Source organism: Vanellus vanellus, assembly GCF_965231255.1.
Source record: "Vanellus vanellus genome assembly, contig: HAP1_SCAFFOLD_1553, whole genome shotgun sequence".
NCBI lineage: Eukaryota > Metazoa > Chordata > Aves > Charadriiformes > Charadriidae > Vanellus > Vanellus vanellus.
Genome location: NW_028128628.1, coordinates 22146 through 37304, shown reverse-complemented (window position 1 = coordinate 37304; position 15159 = coordinate 22146). Strand labels below are relative to the sequence as shown.

The window sequence follows — 15159 nt, the reverse complement described above, 5'->3', positions numbered from 1 at the left end:
CGGGAGATCGTGGGGCGGCTGCTGGAGCTCTACCGCCTCGACACGCAGGTGGGGGGCGACCCCCCCCCGCGCCCCCCGCCGCGCCCCCCCCGACTCACCCCCGCTGCTCCCGCAACGCCTTTAATGGCCTTTAATAGGGGGGGGGGGGGGGGGGCACGCGCTCGGCCCCCCCTCCCCCCAATAAATAATTACATACAATCAGAATAAATTAAAACGCGCCCCCCCGCCCCCCTCCCCCCCCCCAAACCGGGCTGGGGGGTGCCCCCCCCCCCTCCCCCCGAGATAAACATGGCTTATAGGCAGCGCCCCCCCCTAGAGGGAGGTCTCCAGGCTGTGGAGGCGGGGGGGGGCGGGGGGGGCGCGGGGGGTGGTTGTTGTTGCGGTTGGGGGGGGCCTCACTCTCGGCGTCGGTGTCGTCGATGAGGGGGATGTCCCGCGTGTCCCCGAACAGCAGCTGCGGGGGAGGGGCGGCCCCCGGGGGGGCGGCGGGGGGGGGGCGCGGGGGGGGCCCCCACCCCCACCCCCAGGGAGCTGCGGAAGGCGCGGACCACCCGCATCTGGGGGGGGGGGGGGATGGGGGGTTAATGAGACCCCCACACACCCCCCCCAAAATACCCCCCCCCGGGACCCCCACCCACAGGTATTTGGGGGGGGGCTGTGATTATTTGGGGGGTCACAGTGCCATGGGGAGCTGGGGGTGGGGTCAGGGCCCCCCCCCAAAAAGCACTGGGGGGGTCAGAGGCTCCAGGGGGCACTTGGGGTCGGGGAGGGGGGTCGGGGGGGTCCCGGGGTCAGAGGTCAAAGGGGAGGGGTGGGGGGGGCACCGGGTGAAGGGTCAGTGTTGGGGTGAAAGGTCAGAGGGGGGGTGAAAGGTCGGGGGGGGGTGGGGGGGGCCCACCTGTGTCTGGATGCGGTTGAGGCCGCGCACCCACAGCACCTGTCCGCGCCGCAGCTCCTCCTCCTCCTCCTCCTCCTCCGCCGCCGCCCGCGGCCGCCGCCCCGCCACGCCCGGCCCCGCCCCGCCGCACCGCAGCCGCCCCCCCGGCACCCACGCCATCACCTGCGGGGGAAGGAGGGGGTCACAGCACCCCCCGCCCCCCCCTCCGGCACCCCCCGCTATGGGGCAGCGAGGTCAATGAGGTTAACGAGGTTAACGAGGTTAAGGCCCCGCCCTGGCTGGGGCTAATGAGGCCAAGGTCAAGCAGGGCTAACGAGCGGGCGGGGTCACAGGGGCCAGCCCCGCCCGGCCCCCTTAGGGCTAATGAGAGTTAATGAAGTTAACGAGGCTGCAGCGCTGTGCCCCGCCCCGTTAGGGGTCACGGGGTTAATGCGGTTAACGGGGTTAATGCGGTTAACGGGGTTGGTGCGGGGAACAGGATTAGTGAGGTCATGTGGGGCACCCCACAGCCCTCCAGGGGGACGGGGGGTTCCCCTATGGGGCAGGGTCCCCGTGGGGCAGATGTCCTCCTATGGGGCAGGGCGGCCGTGGGGGAGGGATACCATGGGGCGGACATTCCCCTGTGGGGCAGGGCGGCCGTGGGGCAGTGTTCCTATGGGGCGGATGTTCCCCTATGGGGCAGGGCGGCTGTGGGGGAGGGATACCATGGGGCGGACATTCCCCTGTGGGGCAGGGCAGCCATGGGGCAGGGTTCCTATGGGGCGGATGTTCCCCTATGGGCAGGGTGTCCATGGGGCAGTGTCGCTATGGGGCAGGGCGGCTGTAGGGGAGGGATACCATGGGGCGGACATTCCCCTGTGGGGCAGGGCAGCCATGGGGCAGGGCTCCTATGGGGCGGATGTCCTCCTATGGGGCAGGGCGGCCGTGGGGCTGTGTCGCTATGGGGCGGATGTTCCCCTATGGGGCAGGGCGGCCGTGGGGGAGGGATACCATGGGGCGGACATTCCCCTGTGGGGCAGGGCGGCCGTGGGGCAGGGTTCCTATGGGGCGGATGTTCCCCTATGGGGCAGGGCGGCCATGGGGCAGGGTTCCTATGGGGTGGATGTTCCCCTACGGGGCAGGGCGGCTGTGGGGCTGTGTCGCTATGGGGCAGGGCGGCCGTGGGGCAGGGTTCCTATGGGGTGGATGTTCCCCTACGGGGCAGGGCGTCCATGGGGCAGTGTCGCTATGGGGCAGGGCGGCCGTGGGGCAGGGCGGCGTGCGTACCTGTCCCCAGAGCAGCTCGCCGACCCCCACGAAGAGGCACCACAGCCACTGCTCGGCGCTGAGGGGAGAGCAGCTGAAGGGCTTTCCCCCGAACTGCACGATGGCCACCTGGGGGGGGCGGGGGTCAGCGGGGCCGGCCCCCCACGGGCTGACGGGGGCCCACGGCCCCACCCGGGGGACGAGAGCGCCCCAGGCCGCGGAGGGAGCGAGGTCCCCCGGGTGGGGCGGGGTGGGGGTCCCCTCCAGGTTGGGGGGTGTCCCCGGGGGTCCCCCTCTGCATCTGGGGGTCCCCATGGTGCCCCCGGGGGTCCCCCCCCCATGTCTGAGGGTCCCCATGGGGTCCCCCCCACCTCTGGGGGCGCCTGTGTGTCCCTGTGGGTCCTCTCCACCTCTGGGGGTGCCCGTGGTGCCCCCATGGGGTCCCCCCCCACCTCTGGGGGTCCCTGAGGTTCCCCCCCCACGTCTGGGGGTCCCCATGGGGTCTCCCCCCACGTCTGGGGGTACCCGTGTGTCCCTGTGGGTCCTCTCCACCTCTGGGGGTGCCCGTGGTGCCCCCATGGGGTCCCCCCCCACCTCTGGGGGTCCCTCCGTGCCCGGCCCCCCCCCCGGCCCCCCACCTGGACGGCGAAGGTGCCGAGGACGATGGAGCAGAAGATGGGGTTGGCGAAGATGCCGTGGAAGACGTTCCTCTCGCCGTGGATCTTGCGGGCGTTGATCTCGTTGAAGAGCTGCATCAGGACGAAGGTGTTGAAGATGATGGTGTAGTGCTCCGAGGGGGGGGCGTGCAGGGGGGCGTGGCGCCCGCTGTCGATGTCGAAGAAGACCTCTCCTGCCGGGGGATGGGGGGGGGGACACGGCGCTGCTCACAGCCAGCCCCGGGGCGGGGGACATCTCCCGCGGGACGTGGGGCGCCCTCGGGGAGGTGACACGGGCGTGGGGACCCCCCCCCCCCCATCCCCCCCCCATCCCGCGGGCCCAACCGCACCGAGGAAGAGGAGGGTGAAGATGATGACGAGCTGGTAGGCGGCGTGGCCCAGGATGTTCTTCAGCATGGTGCGGGAGACGAGGGGGGTGTCGCGGCCGTAGGGTTTGCGCAGCAGCAGCGCCTCGGTGGGGGGCTCGGTGGCCAGCGCCAGCGAGGCGAAGGTGTCCATGATGAGGTTGACCCACAGCATCTGCACCGCCTTCAGCGGGGAGTCCTGCGGGGGCGGGGGACAGCCGGAGGGGCCCCGTCTCCCCCCGCGCGGCCACCGTCGGGCGCCCCCCTCGCCCCGCGCCGTCGGCCACCCCCACCTGGGTGACGCAGGCCCCGGTGAAGGCCACCACCACGGCCACCACGTTGACGGTGAGCTGGAACTGGAGGAACTTGGAGATGCTGTCGTAGACGTTGCGGCCCCACATCACCGCCCGCACGATGCTGGAGAAGTTGTCGTCCGTCAGGATGATGTCGGACGCCTCTTTGGCCACGTCCGTCCCCGCGATGCCCTGGGGAGACCCGCGGGTGGGCGATGGGGGGACGGGGGGACACGGGGGGGACGGGGGGACATGGGGGGGATGGGGGGGATGGGGACGCCGGGGCAGGAACGAGGAGGGGCCCCCCGGTGACAGTCCCCGCGGGGGGGTTTGGGGGAGCCCGGGGGGGGTTGGGGGACACCGGGGGGGGTCCCCGTTTTGGGGCGGGGGGAGGGGTTACCATGGCGAAGCCCACGTCGGCCTTCTTGAGCGCGGGGCCGTCGTTGGTGCCGTCCCCGGTGACGGCCACCACCTGCCGCTGCTCCCCCGCCGTGCTGTCGATGATCCCTGGGGGGGGCGCGGTCGTGGGGGCCCCCAACCGGCCGTGGGGCTCCCCGGGACCCCCCCCCGAGCCCCCCAACCCCCCCCCCTTCACCCCGCGCCCCCACCTTTGACCAGGGTGTGCTTGTCGGCGGGGGAGGAGCGCGCCAGGACCCGCAGCCGCGGCCACACCTTGTCCAGACGCTCCTGCTCCACCTGGGGGGGGGGGGCGGGGGGGGTGAGACCCCCAACGCCCCCCCCACACCCCCCCCCCACTGCCCCCCAACCGCGGGGCACCCCCGGGGCACGGCCCCACCGCTGCCCCTCCCCTCTGCCCCCCACCCAGGGACCCCCAGTCCATCCCAGAGCCCCCAGTCCACCTCAGGGTCCTCTCCCAGTGCCCCCAGTCCATCCTGGAGACCCCCAGTCCATCCCAGTGCCCCCAGTCCACCTCAGGGTCGTCTCCCAGTGTCCCCAGTCCATCCTGGAGACCCCCAGTCCATCCTGGAGACCCCCAGTCCACCTCAGGGTCTTCCCCCGGTGCCCCCAGTCCATCCCGGAGACCCCCAGTCCATCCCAGTGCCCCCAGTCCACCTCAGGGTCGTCTCCCAGTACCCCCAGTCCATCCTGGAGACCCCCAGTCCATCCCAGGGTCCTCTCCCAGTGCCCCCAGTCCATCCCAGTGCCCCCAGTCCATCCCAGAGCCCCCAGTCCACCCCAGGGTCTTCCCCCGGTGCCCCCAGTCCATCCTGGAGACCCCCAGTCCATCCCAGTGCCCCCAGTCCACCTCAGGGTCGTCTCCCAGTGCCCCCAGTCCATCCTGGAGACCCCCAGTCCATCCCAGTGCCCCCAGTCCACCTCAGGGTCGTCTCCCAGTGTCCCCAGTCCATCCTGGAGACCCCCAGTCCATCCCAGTGCCCCCAGTCCACCTCAGGGTCGTCTCCCAGTGTCCCCAGTCCATCCTGGAGACCCCCAGTCCATCCCAGTGCCCCCAGTCCATCCCAGGGTCCTCTCCCAGTGTCCCCAGTCCATCCTGGAGACCCCCAGTCCATCCCAGGGTCCTCTCCCAGTGCCCCCAGTCCAGCCCAGAGTCCCCCAGTCCATCCCAGAGCCCCCAGTCCATCCCAGTGCCCCCAGTCCATCCCAGAGCCCCCAGTCCACCCCAGGGTCTTCCCCCGGTGTCCCCAGTCCATCCTGGAGACCCCCAGTCCATCCCAGAGTCCCCAATCCATCCCAGTGTCCCCAGTCCAGCCCAGGGTCTTCCCCCAGTGCCCCCAGTCCATCCCAGAGCCCCCCAGTCCATCCCAGGGTCCTCTCCCAGTGCCCCCAGTGCCCCCAGTGCCCCCCAGTCCATCCCAGGGTCCTCTCCCAGTGCCCCCAGTCCACCCCAGAGCCCCCCAGTCCATCCCAGGGTCCTCTCCCAGTGCCCCCCAGTCCATCCCAGGGTCCTCTCCCAGTGCCCCCAGTCCACCCCAGAGCCCCCCAGTCCATCCCAGGGTCCTCTCCCAGTGCCCCCCAGTCCATCCCAGGGTCCTCTCCCAGTGCCCCCAGTGCCCCCAGAGCCCCCCAATCCATCCCAGGGTCCTCTCCCAGTGCCCCCAGTGCCCCCGTACCTCCCCCTTCTCGTTGCGGATGCGGCGGTTGAACTCCTTCCCCTCCAGGCAGAGCCAGTCCTCGCCGGCCGGCAGGATGCCGCACTTGGCCGCGATGGCGCGCGCCGTGTTGAGGTTGTCCCCGGTCACCATCCGCACCGTGATGCCGGCGCGCTGGCACTTCCGGATGGCCTCGGGCACCTGCCGCCACCGGGGGGTCGGCACCCGCCCCGTCCCCGTGTCCCCCCGTCCCCCCAAGTGCCCTGTGCGCCCCCACGTCCTGCGTGCCCCCAACGGGCCGTGTCCCCATGTCCCCGTCCTCCCCACCCCCATGTCCCCCCCAAACATGCCCCGCGTCCCCATGTCCCTGTGTCCTTTGTCCCCCCAACACACCATGTCCCCATCCCCACGTCTCCCACATGTCCCCACATCTCCCACATCCCCCCCATGTCCCCCCCACGTCCCACACACATCCCCACGTCCCCATGTCCCCATATCCCCATGTCCCCAATCCCCACGTCTCCCACATGTCCCCATGTCCCCACATCCCCGTGTCCCCTTATCCTCATGTCCCCCACACATCCCCAACGTGTCCCCACATCCCCCCACGTCCCCCCCATCTCCCCGTGACCCCCATCCCCGCGTCCCCATGTCCCTATGTCCTTTGTCCCCCCAACATGCCATGTCCCCATCCCCATGTCCCCCATCCCCACGTCTCCATGTCCCCATGTCTCCACATCCCCGTGTCCCCCCCATCCCCCATGTCCCCATGTCCCCCCCATGTCCCCACGTCCTCCACACATCCCCACATCCCCGTGTCCCCCACATCCCCCCCCATCCCCCCATCTCCCCGTGACCCCCATCCCCACGTCCCCATGTCCCTATGTCCTTTGTCCCCCCAACACGCCATGTCCCCATCCCCATGTCCCCCATCCCCACGTCTCCATGTCCCCATGTCCCCACATCCCCCCATGTCCCCACGTCCCCCACACGTCCCCAACATGTCCCCACATCCCCCTCCATCCCCCCCGTCTCCCCGTGTCCCCCATCCCCACGTCCCCATGTCCCCACATCCCCGTGTCCCCCCCATCCCCCCATGTCCCCACGTCCCCCCATGTCCCCATGTCCCCCACACGTCCCCAACGTGTCCCCACATCCCCCCACGTGTCCCCCCGTCTCCCCATGTCCCCCATCCCCACGTCTCCATGTCCCCACGTCCCCCACACGTCCCCACGTCCCCCACACGTCCCCAACGTGTCCCCACATCCCCCCACGTGTCCCCCCCATCTCCCCATGTCCCCCATCCCCACATCCCCCCGTCCCCCACGTCCCCCACACCCCCCGCCGTGCCCCCCCCCCGCCCCGTCCCCGCACCTCGGGGCGCACGGGGTCCTCGATGCCGACGACGCCGATGCAGGTGAGCTCCCCGACGATGGCGGCCTCCTCGTCCCAGGGGGGCTCGGGCGCGGGGGGGAAGTCGCGGAAGGCCAACACCAGCGTGCGCAGCCCGGCGGCCGCCATGGGCTCCACCACCCGCCGCACCACCTCCTCCCGCTCCCGCGGCCCGAAGGCGCGGGGCTCCCCGCTGCCCCCCAGGATGGCGCAGCACCTGCGGGCGCAGGGGGGACACCGACACGGATTTTGGGGGACACGCCGACCAGGGGCGGTCGGGGGGATGGGGCACAGCGAGAGTCGCCGTCCCCGGGGGCACTTGAGGGACCCCCTCACTGCGCAGGAGGGTCTCGGAGGCCCCTTGCGGGGCGTCCCCAGGAGAATTTGGGGGTACGGCCCCCCCCTCACCTGCGCAGGAGGGTCTCGGAGGCCCCTTGCGGGGCGTCCCCAGGAGAATTTGGGGGTACAGCCCCCCCTCACTGCGCAGGAGGGTCTCGGAGGCCCCTTGCGGGGCGTCCCCAGGAGAATTTGGGGGTACAGCCCCCCCTCACCTGCGCAGGAGGGTCTCGGAGGCCCTTTGCGGGGCGTCCCCAGGAGAATTTGGGGGTACAGCCCCCCCTCACCTGCGCAGGAGGGTCTGGGAGGCCCCTTGCGGGGCGTCCCCAGGAGAATTTGGGGGTACAGCCCCCCCTCACCTGCGCAGGAGGATCTCGGAGGCGCCCTTGCTGTAGAGGCGGAAGCCGCCGGCGGGCAGGCGGGTGACGGTGCTCATGGACTTGCGGACGGAGTTGAAGGTGTAGACCTTGTGCAGCCGCTCCTCGGGCACCTGCGCCCGCACCGCCTCGTAGTCGCGCCGCAGCGCCAGCACCAGCCCCAGCAGCGCGCACTCCGTCTTGTTGCCCACCTGCCGCGGCAGGCCCCCCGCCGTCTCGGGGGGCTGGGGGGGGGCAGATACGGGGCGACAGGGGCGGGTGAGGGGCGGGGAGGGGGGGAGAGGGGCAGGAATGGGGGCCGGGGGGGGATGGGGGGGTGAGGAAGGGCGGATATGGGGGTCAGGGGGAGAGAGATGGGGTCAGGGGGGCAGATATGGGGCAGCAGGGGTGGGTACGGGGGTCAGGGGGGCAGATATGGGGGTCAAGAGGGGGAGATATGGGGGTTGGGGGCAGATATGGGGGTTGGGGTGCAGATATGGGGGTTGGGGTGCAGATATGGGGGTTGGGGGGCAGATAGGGGGCAGCAGGGGTGGGTATGGGGGTCAGGGGCAGATATGGGGGTCAGGAGGGGGAGATATGGGGATTGGGGGGCAGTTATGGGGGTTGGGGTGCAGATACGGGGGTCGGGGGGCAGATATGGGGCAGCAGGGGTGGGTACGGGGGTCAGGGGGGCAGATATGGGGGTCAGGAGGGGGAGATACGGGGGTCGGGGGGCAGATACGGGGCAGCAGGGGTGGGTACGGGGGTCAGGGGCAGATATGGGGGTCAGGAGGATGGATATGAGGGTCAGGGGAGCAGGGGTGGGGGTCGGGGGGCAGATATGGGGGTCAGGAGGGGGAGATATGGGGGTTGGGGGGCAGATATGGGGGTTGGGGGGCAGATACGGGGCAGCAGGGGTGGGTACGGGGGTCAGGGGCAGATATGGGGCAGCAGGGGTGGGTACGGGGGGTGGGGGAGCACAAAGGGGGCAGCAGGGGTGGGTACGGGGGTCAGGGGGGCAGATATGGGGGTCAGGAGGGGGAGATATGGGGGTTGGGGGGCAGTTATGGGGGTTGGGGGGCAGATACAGGGGTTGGGGGGCAGATATGGGGCAGCAGGGGTGGGTACGGGGGTCGGGGGGGCAGATATGGGGGTCAGGAGGGGGAGATATGGGGTTTGGGGGGCAGTTATGGGGGTTGGGGGGCAGATAGGGGGCAGCAGGGGTGGGTACGGGGGTCAGGGGCAGATATGGGGGTCAGGAGGGGGAGATATGGGGTTTGGGGGGCAGATAGGGGGCAGCAGGGGTGGGTACGGGGGTCGGGGGGGCAGACGCCGGACGGGGAGGGGGCAGAGAAGGGCCGTTAGGGGTCCCGCGGGCGCCCTGGGCGACCCCCCGCTGTCCCCCCTCCCCCCCTGCGCCCCCGAAGGGCCCCTCCCCGTGTGCGGCGGGGGGTCCCCCTCCCCCCTGCGCCCCCCCGTGCCCCCCCGCGCCCCCCCGCGCCCCCCCGCGCCCCTCACCAGGATCTTGGTGGTGTAGGCGCTGTTGATGGCGATGGCCTGCACCAGCAGGTCCAGCGTGCGCGGGGCGAGCGCGGCGGGGTCCGGGGGGGCGCGGAAGTGGGTGTCCCCCAGGAAGGCCTGCACCACCGTCATGCGGTTGGTGGTCAGCGTCCCCGTCTTGTCCGAGCAGATGGCGGTGGCGTTGCCCATGGTCTCGCAGGCGTCCAGGTGGCGCACCAGGTTGTTGTCCCGCATCATTTTCTGGGGGGAAAAGGAGGAGAAATGGGGCTGGGGGGGCGGGGGGGGGGGGACGCGGAGGTGGCGGGGACAGAGGGAGGGACAGACCCCGCAGATGGGCGGACGGAGAGCTCTGACGACGGACAGAGGGCTGGGAGGAGAGATGGGGGGACACGGGGACGGACGGGGGGACAGAGGGAGGGACAGAGGGACAGAGGGGAGCTTGAGGGAGAGGCAGAGGGATGGGGAAGCGGATGGACGGTCACGGAGGACGGACAGACAGAGGGAAGGGTGGACAGAGGGACGAGCCCGGAGGAGGGGCAGGGCTGGGGAAGGTGGACAGAGGAGTTTGGGGGACAGACAGACGGACGGACGGATCTGGGGGTGGGGGGACGGGCCGTGAGGAGGGTGGATGGAAGAGCAGAAGAGTTTGGAAAACAGCCAGCCACAGGGCGGAGACAAGGAGGGACAGATAGACGGACAGACCCATGGTGGGATGGACGGACGGACGGACGGACGGACAGGGAACGGACGGGTGGGCGGAGGAGCTTTGGGGATGGCGGGACGAAGGGCCGGGGGAGCAGATGGACAGAAGAGTTTAGAGGACGGACAGACGGGGATGGAGAAGACAAGCGAGGAGTTGTAGGACAGAGGGACGGATCTACGCTGGGATGGACGGAGGGGTGGGCGGGTGGAGGAGCTCTGAGGACAGGCGAGCCCGGAGGACGGGCGGACGGACAGACGGACAGATGGCCTGACCTTGACGGAGTAGGCGAGGGAGATGGTGACGGCCAGCGGCAGCCCCTCGGGGACGGCCACCACCAGGACGGTGACGCCGATGATGAAGAACTTGACCCAGTACTGGACGTAGACGGGGGTGCACTCGGCCAACCAGGGCCGACCCTCCACCACGAAGGTCTCGATGACGAAGTAGAGCACCAGGATGATCACCGTCACCGCCGACATCACCAGCCCTGCCGCACAGCGCCCTCAGGCACCCGCCGCGCTGGGGACGGAGGCGGCGGGGGCGGCAGGGAGGGGGCGGGGGACGCGGGCGCCCACCTGCCTTGCCGATCTGCACCGCCAGCTTGGTGAGCTTGGCCTGCAGCACCGACTTCTCCTTCTTGGGGCCGCCGCCGCGCTTCCGCTCCCGCTCCTCCACGTCCCCCCCCTCCGCGCTCTTCAGCGGCTGCATCTCCATCGCCACCGCCCCGTCCTGCTTCTTGGCTGGGGACACCGCGCGGCACCGTTGGGGGACACAGGCAGACGCGGGGGGGGGGGGGGGTCGGGCTGCGTCCCCGAGTCCCCCCGTGTCCCCGTCCCCCGGCGCACCTTTGCTCTGCAGGTTCTCCACCGCGCCGTCCTGGGGCTTCCCTGCGGCAGGAGGACGGACGGCGCCGGCGTCACGGAGGGGAGAGGGACCCGAGGGGGGAGGAGGGGGTTGGGGACGCCCCCCGCGGTGCCCCCCACCTCCACCCAAACGGGGAGGAGCCGAGGCCGCGGACCCACCTTTCTTCTCCTTCTTCTCCTCCTCCTCCTCCTCCCCGCCGGCGCCCAGCAAGGTGAAGATGATGCCGCTCTGCGAGTTGACCCCCACGGCCGTCACCACCATCTTCCCCGAGCCCTCCATGACGTGGGTGCCTGCGCCGGGAGGAGGGGGGGGGATGGGACGACACACACACGGGGGGGTCACAGCGGGGCCCCCCCGCCCCCCCGAAACCCCCCCTCCGCCCCCGCCTCACCCGAGAGCAGCATGGGGTCCTTGTCGGCCGCCTTGCGGACGTGGTCGGACTCCCCCGTCAGCGCGCTCTCGTCCAACTTCAGGTCGTTGCCTTGGATGAGGACGCCGTCAGCCGGCAGCAGGTCGCCTGCGAGGGGAGGCGGCGTCACCACCCCCTGCCGCCCCGCCCCCACCGCCCCCCGCGGCCCCCCCCGGCGCGGTGGCACCCACCGTACTTGACCTGGACGATGTCCCCCACCACCAGCTCGGCCACGGGGACCTGCGCCTGGCGGCCGTGGCGCACCACGGCCACGCGCTGCTCCTGCTCGATGCGGCTCTGCAGCCCCCGGAACTGCCGCTCTTTGCTCCAGTCGTTGAAGGCGGTGACGAGGACCACGCAGGCCACCGACAGCAAGATGGCCGCCCCCTCGATCCAGCCCGCCTCCGCCTCCCCCTCGTCCTCCACGCCGCCCGAGGCCTGGCCGCAGGCTGCGGGGACAGCGGGGGACACCTCAGGCCACCGGCGGGGACAGCGGGGGGACGCGGGGAGAGATGGCGATGGGATGGGGACACGGAGGTGGCATCTGAACGGGGATGGGGACGTGGGGAGAGATGGAGTTGGGATGGGGACATGGAGGTGGCATCTGACCAGGGATGGGGACACGGGGAGAGATGGCATCAGGATGGGGACATGGAGGTGGCATCTGACCAGGGATGGGGACGTGGGGAGAGATGGCATCGGGATGGGGACATGGAGGTGGCATCTGACCGGGGATGGGGACACGGGGATGGCGTTGGGATGGGGACATGGAGGTGGCATCTGACCGGGGATGGGGACATGAGGAGAGATGGCATCGGGATGGGGACATGGAGGTGGCATCTGACTGGGGATGGGGACGTGGGGAGAGATGGAGTTGGGATGGGGACATGGAGGTGGCATCTGACCGGGGATGGGGACACGGGGATGGCGTTGGGATGGGGACACGGAGGTGGCATCTGACCGGGGATGGGGACACGGGGATGGCGTTGGGATGGGGACATGGAGGTGGCATCTGACCGGGGATGGGGACACGGGGAGAGATGGAGTTGGGATGGGGACATGGAGGTGGCATCTGACCAGGGATGGGGACACGGGGATGGCATTGGGATGGGGACATGGAGGTGGCATCTGAACGGGGATGGGGACATGAGGAGAGATGGCATCGGGATGGGGACATGGAGGTGGCATCTGACTGGGGATGGGGACGTGGGGAGAGATGGAGTTGGGATGGGGACATGAAGGTGGCATCTGACTGGGGATGGGGACACGGGGATGGCGTTGGGATGGGGACATGGAGGTGGCATCTGACTGGGGATGGGGACATGAGGAGAGATGGCGTTGGGATGGGGACATGGAGGTGGCATCTGACCAGGGATGGGGACACGGGGATGGCATTGGGATGGGGACATGGAGGTGGCATCTGAACGGGGATGGGGACATGAGGAGAGATGGCATCGGGATGGGGACATGGAGGTGGCATCTGACTGGGGATGGGGACGTGGGGAGAGATGGAGTTGGGATGGGGACATGAAGGTGGCATCTGACTGGGGATGGGGACACGGGGATGGCGTTGGGATGGGGACATGGAGGTGGCATCTGACTGGGGATGGGGACATGAGGAGAGATGGCGTTGGGATGGGGACATGGAGGTGGCATCTGACCGGGGATGGGGACACGGGGATGGCGTTGGGATGGGGACATGGAGGTGGCATCTGACCAGGGATGGGGACACGGGGATGGCATTGGGATGGGGACATGGAGGTGGCATCTGAACGGGGATGGGGACATGAGGAGAGATGGCATCGGGATGGGGACATGGAGGTGGCATCTGACTGGGGATGGGGACGTGGGGAGAGATGGAGTTGGGATGGGGACATGAAGGTGGCATCTGACTGGGGATGGGGACACGGGGATGGCGTTGGGATGGGGACATGGAGGTGGCATCTGACTGGGGATGGGGACATGAGGAGAGATGGCGTTGGGATGGGGACATGGAGGTGGCATCTGACCAGGGATGGGGACACGGGGATGGCATTGGGATGGGGACATGGAGGTGGCATCTGAACGGGGATGGGGACATGAGGAGAGATGGCATCGGGATGGGGACATGGAGGTGGCATCTGACTGGGGATGGGGACGTGGGGAGAGATGGAGTTGGGATGGGGACATGAAGGTGGCATCTGACTGGGGATGGGGACACGGGGATGGCGTTGGGATGGGGACATGGAGGTGGCATCTGACTGGGGATGGGGACATGAGGAGAGATGGCGTTGGGATGGGGACATGGAGGTGGCATCTGACCGGGGATGGGGACACGGGGATGGCGTTGGGATGGGGACATGGAGGTGGCATCTGACTGGGGATGGGGACACGGGGATGGCGTTGGGATGGGGACACGGAGGTGGCATCCGACCAGGGATGGGGACACGGGGAGAGATGGCGTTGGGATGGGGACATGGGGCTGGCGCCGGGACGGTGCCGCGGTGGATGTGGGGTGGCATCAGCCCACGCAGGGGGACACGGGGGACGTGGGGACGCATCAAGGCACGGAGGGGCGCACGGGGGTGACGTGAGGCCAGGACGGGGACGCGGTGACGGGGCAGGACCGAAGGATGGGGACAGAGGGGGCGCGGGGACGGGGTGGGCTCGGGGGACGCTGGGGACACGGGGACAGCGTCCCCCCGCCCCCCGCCGCGGGGCCCCCCTCCCCCCCCCAGGCTCCCCACCTTTGGCGTCCCCCGAGGCCCCCCCGGCGCCGGCGCCCCCCACCTTCGCTGTCCCCGCCGGGGGGGGTGTAGAAGGAGAGCCCCAGGGAGACGACGGCGGCCACCTCGAGGATGATGAGGGTGACGTCCTGCAGCGCCTCCCACACCAGCTCCGCGAAGCTCTTGGGGCGCTTCGGGGGGATCCAGTTCTGCCCGAAGACCTGGCGCCGCCGCTCCAGCTCCCCCGGCCCCTCCGACAGCCCTGGGGGGGCACGCACGCACGCCTGGGTCCCCCCGGACCCCGACACCCCCCCGGGCTCCCGATGGGGGGGGTCCCTGAGGGGACGGGGAGGTCCTTGGGGGGTCCCTGAGGGGCCCCTGGGGATTGGGGGGGTCTCTGGGGGGTCCCTGAGGGCACAGGGAGGTCCTTGGGGGGTCCCTGAGGGATCACAGGGGGCGGGGGGGGTCTCTGGGGGGTCCCTGAGGGATCACAGGGGGCAGGGGGGTCCCTGAGGGGACGGGGAGGTCCTTGGGGGGGTCCCTGAGGGGTCCCAGGGGGCGGGAGGGTCTCTGGGGGGTCCCTGAGGGGACGGGGAGGTCCTTGGGGGGGTCCCTGAGGGGTCCCAGGGGGTGGGAGGGTCTCTGGGGGGTCCCTGAGGGGACGGGGAGGTCCTTGGGGGGTCCCTGAGGGGTCCCAGGGGGCGGGAGGGTCTCTGGGGGGTCCCTGAGGGGATGAGGAGGTCCTTGGGGGGTCCCTGAGGGATCCCAGGGGGCGGGGGGGTCTCTGGGGGGGGCCCTGAGGGGATGAGGAGGTCCTTGGGGGGGTCCCTGAGGGATCCCAGGGGGCGGGGGGGTCTCTGGGGGGGGCCCTGAGGGGATGAGGAGGTCCTTGGGGGGGTCCCTGAGGGGTCCCAGGGGGTGGGGGGGTCCTGTGGCACAGGGAGGTCCCTGAAGGGCCCCAGGGAATGGGAGGGGGGGTGCCTAGGGGAGGGGAGGTCCCAGGGGCTCTCTGGGGGTCCCTGGGGGACAGGGGGGTCCCTGGGGCTCCCCGGGGGGTTCCTAAGGGGGGGGGGGAACCCCGGGGGGGTCCCAGGGGAGGTCTCTGGGGGTCCCAGGGGGGTCCCAGGGGACGGGGGGCTCTCTGGGGGTCCCCGGGGGGGCGTTACCGTCGGTGGGGGAGGTGCGGAGGCGGCGGCAGAGCCCGTGGACGTCCCCGTAGGCCTCCTGCACCTTGAGCAGGGCCTCGGCGCCGCGCAGCTCCATCAGCGCCCGCAGCTCCGGCAGGCTGCAGCCGAAGCCCCCCCCGGGGCCGGCCTCCCCCGCGCTGTTGGCCAGGTCCCCCAT

General features: G+C 70.7%; 1 protein-coding gene across 1 annotated transcript; it reads right to left on the bottom strand.

Moving 5' to 3' along the window:
* Positions 1-208: 208 nt before the first annotated feature.
* Positions 209-15159, bottom strand: LOC309684132 (plasma membrane calcium-transporting ATPase 3-like; the record flags this gene model as incomplete). The annotated part of the gene is given in 21 exon segments (XM_082500088.1): positions 209-523; positions 525-557; positions 899-1060; positions 2165-2272; positions 2782-2993; positions 3150-3363; positions 3458-3649; positions 3858-3964; positions 4066-4153; positions 5551-5730; positions 6904-7138; positions 7617-7858; positions 9132-9374; positions 10110-10324; positions 10413-10577; positions 10683-10724; positions 10860-10991; positions 11093-11218; positions 11302-11559; positions 13880-14077; positions 14982-15159. Coding segments are annotated over 21 exon segments (3645 nt in total).